Source organism: Anoplophora glabripennis, unplaced genomic scaffold, assembly GCF_000390285.2.
Source record: "Anoplophora glabripennis isolate ALB-LARVAE unplaced genomic scaffold, Agla_2.0 scaffold819, whole genome shotgun sequence".
NCBI lineage: Eukaryota > Metazoa > Arthropoda > Insecta > Coleoptera > Cerambycidae > Anoplophora > Anoplophora glabripennis.
Window position 1 is genome coordinate 106886 of NW_019416922.1, and position 12345 is coordinate 119230.

The following is a 12345-nucleotide window of genomic DNA, read 5'->3' on the forward strand; positions in this document are numbered from 1 at the left end:
AAAACAAAGGAATACTGACCCTACTCGATTTTGTATGAGAATTGACATTTAAACTCCCAGAAAGAGGTGTATGGGGGTGGTAACGGGGAAATAGCTAGTTAATTTTTTTTAATGGTCATTCGGTTTCAGCGACCCTAAAAACGGAGGGGAAGGGGGGGGTCTACCCTCTGGGTCTTGAAATAATTTTTTTTTTGTGTGCCTCTACAACTTTTATTTACGAGGTAATTGTTCAAAACGTTCAAAATCTTTCTTAGTAATGTTCAAATATGCTTTGTACACTTTGCTTAAAAGTTAGTTATGGAATTACTAGGAACTTTCTTTTAAATATTGCTATTTGTTTGATAATGTTATAATTATAATTTTTTTGAACAACACCAAAATGACAAAGCCTTTGACTAACAAATTGAACTTCACTCTTGCCTTCCATTGTTAAGCTTTGCAGTATTAAGTTTATGTCATCATAATATTTCTAAAATAATTTATGACAAAATCTTAATGATAAAAACGTTAAACAGTCAAATCGATATAGTTTAAAGTCAGTTAGGCTTCACCTTTTTGGTTCTGAACCGTTAAGATTGCATTGTAAAAGGACCCGTATCTACAAAAATTTTAATTGCTTTATTTAACCATTTAATAGGCATTATAAACAGATTTTCTTAAAGACTAATAACATCTCAGGAATATTGTATGTACATATTTTTTATAGATTTGGTAAAGGAAGTCATTCCGGGAAAATTCCAGATGGGGTTGATCTTTTCCAGATTATCATAATCTATTTCAACAAACTCTTTAAACCCTGCCTGCTTAGCATTCTTTTGGGATATAATAGATGTAAATACGGTGGCTGACGTTTTGATTCCAACCGCTAAACATAACTCACGCCTAAAAATAAAATGCTAATTTAATTAGGTATAACACCAAAAATACTAATAAATCAATTTTCTAAATTATTTGTTTCATGATTTCCTACCTGGCTCTCAAAATTTCTGTACCTATTCCTTGCCCTCTAAATTTTGGCAGAACGTATAAACCAAAAGCAGTTAGATATTCGTTAATATTTAATTCACTGAATATATCCCTCTTTTTCGATACGTATATAATTACTGATAACCCTTTTCTATATGTTTCAGATTTGCCCTAAAATAAGACAGGTAGTTGTTAGTGTCTAATACTTATTATTTCATAAGTATGATTCTGATATAATTGATACATTATCGTCTTATGGGCCTACCACACGTACAGGCTTTACCAAATGATTATTTGCACAAACCGGTTTGTAATGGGCCGGCCACACATACAGGCTTTACCGCGCGCTTGCCTGCACAAACCAGTTTGTATCGGGAAGCCCGTACGTGTGGCCGGCAAAACGTTATCTCGCACAAACTGAAAAGCGCGGCTTGCGTAAACTTCGACTTGCTGAAGATTTTGTTTGTGCAAATTCGGTTTGCACGGTAAAATTTGAGCGTGTGGACGGCGCACGGTGTTCAGTTAAGAGAAATTGCGGCAGAAAACCTTAAATCTCTATATGATCTCCCTGTAGCCAAATATCTGAGAGTACCAACTCAATCTTTCATGAGGAGATATATACAGTGTGTTTCACTTAAAGTCGGGACACCTCCGTATTTAGGATGGCGTTGGCCGATTTCCAAAATTCTTTTTTTTATGTGGTAGTACTCACAAAGGCCTAATTTTTAATATTATATTTTTTGACATGTGATCTTTTCTACGGCCTAATATCATTAAGAAAATACCCTCAAAAATTAAAAAACATATTAGGCATTTTTTTAAGAAAAAATGGATAGCATTTTCGATTTGATCACACCTCAAAACCCTAAATACAAAGTTTCATTATTATAGCTTTTACAGGGTGTTCACAAAATAGGTGCAAACTTCGAAACATTTCACTTATTGCAAAGTGTCCTGTATTAACAGTGAAAAATATTTTCAAGGTATTTTTTCATAATTTTATTAACCGAAGGTATATCCATGCAGTTTCATTGATTTCACTCATACAGGATGCTCACAATAGGACAGCCAAATTATCTATATTTTTTATTATAAGTACCAGAAATGAGTTTCACAACGAAATAATATTTAAATATGTATTACTATTTTCTATTAGTCCATCATGCACTTTTCAATTCGTCTCCTCTTATTTTTAATAACTTTTGTCAACTGATGCAGTGTTATTTGTCGACATGCTTGTCTAATTATATTACATAAATCTTAATTAAAAATTTAACGTGTTTTGTAGGATTTTATGTGATCAAATAATTAGGCCCTTCTTTTTTGCGTTAAACTAAACGCGAGATTTTTATGAATTTTTTAAACAATGATTTCTGGGGTTCAGTACATGTATTTCCTCATCATGTAAGACAGAACCTCTACCTTCAATTATATGGAGTACTTATTCATAATGCGGTAATAGTAAGTACGTCATTGGTTGAATGAGTATTACCCGAGAAAGTGGATAGGTCGCAACAGTTCGTTAGCTGAGTGGCCGTCAAGAGCTGCAGACTTGACGCCACTTGATTTTTATGTAATAGACAAACATGTCGACAAATAACACCACATCAGTTGAGGAAAGTTATTAGAAATAAGATGAGACGAATTGAACAGTGCATACCAAATTATGTGGACTAACAGGAAACAGTAATATTTAAATATTATTTTGTTGTGAAACTCATTTCTGGTATAATAAAAAATATATATATATAATTTGCTTGTCTTATTGTGAGCATCCTGTATGAGTGAAATCAATGAAACTGCATGGATATACTTTCGGTTAATAAAATTATGAAAAATATCTTGAAAATATTTTCCACTCTTAATACAGGATACTCTGCAATACGTGGAATTTTTCGAAGTTTGCACCTATTTTGTGAACACCCTGTAAAAGCTATAATAATGAAATTTTGTATTTAGAGTTTTGAGGTGTGATCAAATCGAAAATGCTATCCATTTCTTTCTTAAAAAAATGCCTAATATGTTTTTTAATTTTTGAGGGTCTTTTCTTAATGATTGTAGGCCGTAGAAAAGATCACATGTCAAAAAGTATAATATCAAAAAGTAGGCCTTTTTCCTAAATACGGAGGTGTCCCGACTTTAAGTGAAACACACTGTACATATGTACAGTGATGGGCAACTTAATGTCCCCACTAGTTGGGTCGCTCTCATTCTCTCGCGCCCCACCAAAAATAATAAACGTAATTGTGCTTGGCGCATAAATAGCTAATAGTTTTCAATTAATTTAGATATATTAGTTATTAACAATGACTGGTATTCGATGTAAATAAAAACACGTTTTTAACAAAATATATACCTACACAGATATATATTTTTTTAATGAAAATAAATATTTAAACGAAAAGAATATAATAATAACAGTAACACTAACAATGACGATAATAATAATAAAAGATAATAATAATCATAATAATATAAATTCACAAATTAATGAAGTTTATAATTTACTCAAAATTAAGCTGACCATTGCAATGAACGATAATAAGTCGGTTGAAATCAGTAAATTAATCCCTGCAACTATTGAGTTATATTAGGCTGTTTGCAAATAAGCTCAGTACTCAGTGATGTTTTACGAGCAACAGCAAAAAATCGAACGAAGCACTTGCGGGAACAATTGAAATTCACGCATGCGTTCTAAATGCTACTACCATTTGACCAACAATTTAAATTTGTATAAAAAAACTCAATCTAGACAGAAACACGTGTAATAGACAAATACGTATTGTCTAATGGCTAATAAATGGTAGTAGCATTTAGAAGTTTTAGAACGCATGCGCGTGCGCGCATGCGTGAATTTCAATTGTTCCCGCAGGTGCTTCGAAGTTTAGAACGCATGCGCATGCGCGCATAAGTGAATTTCAATTGTTCCCGCAGGTACTTTGTTCGATTTTTTGCTGTTGCTCGTAAAACATCACTGAGTTTATTTGCAAACAGCCTAATATGACTCAATAGTTGCAGGGATTAATTTACTAATTTCAACCGACTTATTATCGATTCGTTTAAATATTTGTTTTCTTTAAAAAAATATATATCTATGTATATACTTCGTTAAAAATGTGTTTTTATTTACATCGAATAAAAAAAGTGTCATTATTTTATTAATAACTAACAGCTAAATTAATTGAAAAATATTAGCTGTTTATGCACCAAGCACAATTACATTTATTATTTTTAATATTAGTTTTATAGTTAGAGAGATAGCAGATGATGAATGAATTTAGATGTTGAGATGTTTGATCTACATACTGTAATACACAACAAAGTGGTATAATATAAACAACATTGCTTCTTTTTTAAGAAAATCATCTTTATCTTTTACGTTTATGGTGTATAAATTATTAATAAATGTTATGTTTTTATTTGCAATTTAGGTAGTATATAATTGATTCATTTTCGAAAACATTATTTATTTTATCTGAAAGTCTTTGTATATACCTGTAAATATATCATTATTTCATTATCATGATTAAAATATGAAATATAAAGAAGGGGCCATTGCGTTTAAAAACCATGTTTGATGCGGCCTTCCGAAACACCCTGTATACTTCATAACATTTTAAAAATGTCCCCCTTAAGGCGCCTCTCAATGCCTCAAAAAAATATTTTCTATCCGCATGGCATAGGAGTAATATAATCACTATTGGCCCGCCCTGTATGTATTCAATTTACGACAATATTTATAAATGAATATCCCCAGTAAAGGAAAAAAAATTAAATATGCAGGTATGTGAATGTTGTGAACAATGGTTAAAAGAGTAAATGGTTTTTAACATTTTATTTTTATAAATTTTTTCAATATTCTGATTTAACTAACCAAGGAAATGTTACATTACAAATCACTAAAATAATAATTTTCAAAAATATCAAATGCAACTGGTATCAGACTAATAATTATTACTTACCCTATTGTACTATCAGAGTTTTTGGTGCCACGGTGTAGTATATCTCCACACCCCACTCTCAGTCCGAAACATTCCGTAATTATTTGTGGTGGGGTGCGATAGAATGAGAGCGACCAAACTGATGGGGACTTTAAGTTGCCCATCATTGTACATAGATTCGCGCATTACAGTATTTTGTCGGTTGATGAAGGGATCACCAATCCTAGTAATTCAGTATACGCCATTTCATCCATTCTCATATAATTACGCCAATCGTCGGGATCTTCTCTCAAATCCTCCATTAAATTTACATGTGAATGTATATTTCTGTTCAGAAGCCATTTTTTGACCATCTTGAACAATGACGTCTATTTATTATTTTTTTTTACTAATATAAAATAGAAAGAGGCTAATACCAAAAATTCTTCGCTTGGATACATATTCCTGAGAAACGTACTGATTGCTGCCTGCACGGTCTTACCTGCATCGTGTGGCCAACACAGTATTCCGTGTTTATTGCGCAAACCATACCGTGCAGGCAAGTCTCTGTCGTGTAGCCGCCGCATAACGAGAAGTACAGGGTGATTCACTATAGAGATGGGCCCAACAAACCCTATAGATACGACTGTGCTCGATAATAGGAAAAGTTCTATCCAAATATGAAAAAATATACAGGGTGCTCCATTTAAATTAACAAAGTTAATATCCGCGGCCATTTTGTTTGGACTTCATTTGCTACTCTAATTTTCGGAAACTTCATAAAAAATCGTGCAACTATTGTATTTCACATTTTTTTATAATTCTAAAAATATAAATAAAAAGTTAAAGGTAAGTCAAAATATAGTGAAACGCCTGTACGTGCGTGTGGATGGTCGTACAAACCGAAGGACATGGTTTGCGAGCCAAAAATATGGTTCGCGCAAATACGTTTGGCGTGGTAAAACTTGCACTTTGTTAAATATGTCTGATATACGATGTATGTGGGATTTTGAAAAAAATAATTATCTATTTTACCGTTTTCTGTTATATTTTATAGAGCTAGCAAAAAGAAGAACGAGATAATCTTTTCAGCGCTTTCTCTTGAAAATGCTTGTTTTGCTGTCTGACGTTTCACATTTCGACTTACTCTCATCAACAAAATTTTTAAAAAATTGGTCTCTTGAAATACATATTTTTAATTCCAAGTTTATTGGTGCATTACTTGTTATAATTTAATCACGACAAAGACCAACACGCAAAAATATTCTCACAAAAGAAAAGATCTTTTAATTTTGAACGGAAAATTTGTATATTGATTTTTTTAGATATTTTAGAATTTAGTCATATTTGTACAGTCTGAACAGACACAAGGAATTGCTGTAATTGTTTTTATTTTCCAAAAAAAAAAAAAAATGTAGAAACATACCTATATGATGCACGCTTTTTGGATGACTACAAATACAATCGGTAATTCGTTTGAAACTTTTTTATTTCGAGTCGAGTACTAACATTATTGAGAAATTGGAAGAATTCAGAAATATGAACATTTTGTATATATTAAATCTAAATATTTTCATAATAGCAGACCCTGCGACTGTGAAAACTCGCCCGAGCGAAGACTTTGAAGTAGAAAGAAGAATACATTGTAAATTAAAAGTGATTTAGGACTCACCTCTGAATCACTTGTTTCACCATTTTCACTTATGGTAGTCATATTACCCCCTACAAATTCTATTTTGCCACTTTCATCTTCTGTTAGGCAAATAATACCCAATTTGTGACTAAAGGCATATCTCCATAAATCTGCAAATTCTTGCACTGCCTGTGGATCTTCCACAAAATCTGAAATGGATAAAATAATGCCCTATATCAATATTTATTTACATTTCACTTTTTGATAGTATTTAAACAAATTATTGAAATTTTGGTTCTTCATAATTCCTTTCCAATAGAAAATATGGATTCAATTAGAAGAATTTCACATTAGTAGACATGTATCAATAGAATGTTAATTTTGATTATGATTATTAGATGTCAACGCAATAAATTCAATGTTTTAAACCTAGAGTATCAGTATCTTCAATTCGATATTCAAGAAGTCACAATGAACATTTTCCACTATACTTACTTTTAAGCTACAAGAGAGAGAGAGCTGGTATTCGTTTTTATTTTAAATTTTTTTAATTTGTTTTAAATGAAATGAGAATTAAGAATTATCTGTCCCCACATATAAAAAAATACGATAATTTTAAAATAGTTTATAATACATAAATAACAAAATTGATTACGTACTAGCTACGAAAGATTAATTTGTCAGTCTCTCATCACTGCTCTCATATTATATCGTATTAGGTTATTTTATACATATTTGAGATGTATGCATAGAACAACCTAAGCCTAGGTGACTCATTTGATTGATTATTTGTTAGGTTTAGGTTATGTACGTGTATATATGTATATGTATGATTATATTACATGTGTCCCATGTTTGTAATAAATTGAATTGAATTGAAAATTTTTTAACAGAATTTTTTTAATATTTGAAAAATTATCTTTAATAAATAAATAATATTCTTTGTTCACATGTTGCCGAGAGTAAGATTTACTTTTTCTCTCACAAGTTTTGGTTACCCCAATCAAATAATGTGCCATAATCAGCAAAAAAATATGTTCCTGCTATTAAAAAAGATTGAAGGTACATCCAATGTCTTGATCCCATTATTACGCTAAAAATGACTGAAGGTACTTTTTTAATTTTCACATTACTTACTTGAATATTTGCATATAGGTTCGTCCTTTAAAAAAACCTTTATCGAGTTATCTACAAAAATATCTTCATATTCAGGCGTCAAATCCTGAACCCAATATTTTCGGGTAATTCCAGCAGAGTCCTTTCTTTCAAAAGTTCTCCAAATAGATGGAAATGGAACATTTTCTGGCCGTTTCCAGTTAGTCATATTATGAAGAAGATAATTACTTGTTTTTGCAACTAACTGCTTTATATAATCACTTGTATTTAGTTGCGCTATACGGGTTAATATTAACAACAGGTAGTATTTATAGGATCTAAAAAATCAAAGAAATTTGTTTATGTGTTTATGAAAATGTTTTACTGTTAAGTGTGAGTCAGATATAACCTAAAAAGTGATATACAGGGTGTTAAAAAAAGAGTGTAAAATATTTAAGGAGGTAATAGTATGAACCAAAATAAGCAGAAAAGTCTCAATAAACATGGGCCCTTTTTTTATTTTGCAAAAACGTTGTGTATTTTCTTGTGTTGATGTTTAGTGAAATAAACAGTACATATTTGACAGTAGTTCTCAGTGCACAAGTTTTCTTTCGCTATGGCTGGTTACTCTAACGCAGAATTAACAGACATGCATTTCATGTATGGTCGTGCTAATGGGAACGCCACCGAAGCGCGACGTCTTTATGTTGACACTTATCCAAATCGCCAGATTCCTTCACAACGCATGTTTGGAAGAATTCACCAAAAATTGCGTGATACCGGTTCCTTGAGCAAACAGTGCCATTTATCCGAAAGACCGAGGTCGGTATCCACTCCCAGAGCAGAAGAAGAAATTCTAGCACTGGTAGAGCAGAATCCAGGTACGAGTGTGCGGAGAATATCAGTCGAGGTAGGAATTTGTGGTCCTCTTGTTTGGAGAATCCTTCACGAGCAACTGCTTTATCCATACCATGTGCAATGAGTACAGGCCCCAGCTCATTTTTCCATGGCCGTTAGAGAGCATTTACACCAAACTTTTCCACATAGATGGGTAGGAAGGGCCGGACCTGTTTTATGGCCTCCAAGATCGCCTGATATGAACCCTCTAGATTTCTTTGTTTGGGGATATTTGACGACATTAGTGCATGGTACTCCTGTAAATAGCCTGGAAGAGCTGCAGCTACGGATTAATCAAAAGTGTCAAGAAATCCAAACTAAGGAGGATGTTTTCGAAAGAGTTCGAATATCGTTGAGACGAAGATATCGTGCCTGCTTGGAAATGGACGGAGGGCACTGTGTGTTTGTTAAAAGCTTCCTTTGTCGATTTATTCCTAATAAAATAAAATGTTTTAAAAACGAATAGTGGTCCATATCTCCGCAACCGTTACTTTGCGGACCCATGTTTATTAAGACTTTTCTGCTTATTTTAGTTCATACTATTACCTCCTGAAATATTTTACACTTTTTTTAACACCCTGTACATTAAATGCCATTGCTACTCAATGCCTACTTGCACAGTGTTACTTTGTACCTACTGGTAAGCAGTGACCTGCTAATCTGTAGGTACTATCAAAGCATGACTTGTTGGCAGATAGACAACCAAATCGTAGATTGTCACACTTGTGAGATACTAATGAGAACTAATAAGTTACAAACGGGGACGAATAATTTTAGTTTTATACTAGATATTGGGAGCATGTAGCCCACATAATAGTTATTTCCTACAACATTATTAAGTAAAGTACATTTGACTATTATCAATACCTGGAAATTAAAATCAAAGCTTACTTAAAAAATAAAAATCCATTTTAAATTATTTATATATAATATGGAAAACTTCTTGAACCTTTTGTCTTCTAATTGGGTATTATTTTTCTTAGGTATCAGGTTCTAGTTTGACCGTTGGTCAAAATGATAAAAAACAGTAGCAATAATTTTTTATTAAATTCTAACGTTTCGCTCCCGATCGGGAACTTTTTCAAAGATTATTTTTCAAATAAAATAGATTATTTTGTACAAGTCACACTAAAAACCTAAGAGCAACCAACTCCATGTATAATAATAAATAATTAATTAAATAAATTAAAAAAACAGCACATTAATTTATTATTGACACACCTACATACATATATATTTCATGCAAAAATATTATAATACAGCTTACCTATAAATAAAAATTGTCACTACTTTTACGAATCTACTTTTTTCCAAAAATCTGTCTTAAAATGGATTTATTATATCAATTATGATATGTTAACGCACTAGTAATGAAAAGTTATAATTATTATGAAGTCTAGCCTTATTTATATATTAATGATTGACCTATTGCACAATAATTATTGTAATTAATTTTATCTTTAAAATTACTTTTATTTTTTAGTTACCACTAATTAAATATACACTTTTTTTATCTCCAATAAAAAAAATATATTATATTGAACTCGGCACTTACAATTAGTAGATTAGATTAGAAGTGTCTATATGCAAAATTACTTAAAAGTAATTAACATGTATTTTTCATATATACAGGGATGTTTCGCAAAAAGGTTTTGCCAAACTTGAGAGCGTTATAAAAGACATTGCGGAAGAAAATTTTTTTATATAAACCCCTAGTCGGAAATGAGACGTTTTGGACCTAGAACAATTTTTGTTCAAAAACGTAATGTTATAAATAATAAATTTATAATAATGGGTGGCCAAGCAAAAATGCTTACATGGCCAATCCAGCGATTTGGAAAAATTGCATCTGAATATGCACGCACTGGCCGAGAAAAATGTGGTGGAGCTCCGTCGTGCATGAACCACATGTCTCTTCTTAAACAAAGTGGAACTTCTTTCAGCTGTCAAGCTGTGGAAACATTTTTGCTTGGCCACCCAGAAGTCCGGACTTCAATCCTTTTGATTTTTCTATTTGGTCCCGAATGAAAGATATAGTTCACAAAAAATCTATTGGTTCGCGTGAAGAGTTGTCTCAGTAAACGTTGTGTAAAGGTGTATTCTTCGAACAATTACTTTAAATCATTATTACGTATTTCATTTGTTTTATTGTTAATTGTCGTAATTAATTAACAAGTTTCATGTTAGATATACAGGCTAAAAAGTTATTAACTAAAGTTTCGCTAAAATTAGTCGTCCTCTATTAGCAACGCTGAAATTGCAACAAGCATTTTATTCGTCGCTTAAAAAAATATAGTTTCACAAATTTTCAAGTTCCTAACCTACATATTTTCAGAATAATCGCAAAAAAACTATTTAAAATTTTCAATTTTCAAAGTTTCAACGCCCTGTATTTCCGAAACTATCAACTTTCGGAGAAGGCATGTTTGCGCCAATGGTCACCATTTCACGTGTAGTATCTTCAGCTTTCGATTTTCCCATTGTTAATGAATCACCCTGTATATTGTTCAAACGATAGGTATCTAGGACATATGGTAAGATATCTGAAAAACATCCTTATTTGTAACATTCTCTTGAACATTCTATGGCATAGCCAAAACCGTACATCTCTGGGACATAGGGGTATATCATATCTTAAGAATACCTTTAGAATAGTTTTATGCTATCGAATATTCCAGTTTCAATTGAATTAGAGAAAAATAGACATTATAGGGCAACAACATCGTTGAAAGATGAAGAAATAGAAACATTTTCATTCATAATTTCATTAATTCATAGTTTGAGAGCTGTAGCGTTATGATTATAGTTAAATAAAAGAGGTTGAATGTAAATGAACAAATTTTACATTGATAAATTAATTGGCTACCTACGAGTACCAATCATCAATAAAATATATATTTAAAAAAAAGTTTTAAATCATCGCCAAAAGAACAGGATAGATCTTAGATGATTTTAGGGGCAAATCGTTAATAAATAGTAGTTCATTTTTGGATTCTTGAAGCACACCAGAATATCTACGTAAGTGGTAAACTTACAAAATATTAAATATATTGATATATTAAAACTGGGACACTCTGGATAGTGGTAATTTGTGCTGTAAATCCTGTTACTTGAAACAAATTTTATTTGTTTGTAAATTCATCAAAATGATGCACGACTATCGATTGATGATATAAACATGTGTGAAAATCCACCAAAAATATCCCTAATGACCAATCCATCACAGGTTAGACGTATTGGATTTAGTAGATGATTGGTGGACGAGTTGTAAATAACAGCGAAATAAAAATGAATAAAATTTTTATAATAGAGAATAAGAATTTTTGATGTGTTGTCGTATTCCAAGTCCGAATATATTTCGAGTTTCAAAAAAACTTTCTGGTCGACCATCCATGTGAAGCAGAAGACGCTATGCACTAAACAGTTACATTTATTTAATATTTTATGTAGAATATTTGATAATTGTTTTTATCGTTAATACTAAATTGCACCATTTATGTAAATATAAGTACTTTATACAAAAATAAATAAAACACAATACGTAGATACGATATATTTAACTCATTTATAAATATGACTTGAAGTAACAATCAACTTTATGGCATAACTTTACATTGTCGTAATCTATGATCGGAATTGTTTGTAACATCGACATGGGTCCTCGGTGAGGACATCGGTAGTTCTAATCGAGCCCCACGTTGGGCGCCATGTCGTGGTTTATGATTTGAAGTGCCTAATAATTGAGAATTTTGGGGTGATTCGCCAACCTGGGCACGTCGCGAAGACGTCGAAGCAGAGCTCCGAGCCCCGCGTCGAGCGCCATGTCGTGAACTA

The 12345-nt window shown here is 31.9% G+C and overlaps 1 protein-coding gene across 2 annotated transcripts; it reads right to left on the reverse strand.

Annotated features, from left to right (window-relative positions):
• Window positions 1-622: 622 nt before the first annotated feature.
• LOC108913833 lies at window positions 623-9840 on the reverse strand. 2 transcript variants are annotated; one of them, XM_018719472.2, is made up of 5 exons: window positions 9779-9840; window positions 7657-7952; window positions 6559-6728; window positions 971-1137; window positions 623-882 (listed from the first exon to the last, which is right to left on the reverse strand). In XM_018719472.2, exons 2-5 carry the CDS (start codon window positions 7841-7843, stop codon window positions 675-677), a joined length of 732 nt encoding a protein of 243 aa, XP_018574988.1. In that variant the 5' UTR covers window positions 7844-7952; window positions 9779-9840; the 3' UTR covers window positions 623-674. The 2 variants fall into 2 exon arrangements, with proteins under 2 accessions (XP_018574988.1, XP_018574987.1); XM_018719471.1 differs by lacking the exon at window positions 9779-9840 and having other exon boundaries at window positions 7657-7953.
• Between the last annotated feature and the right edge of the window lie 2505 nt (window positions 9841-12345).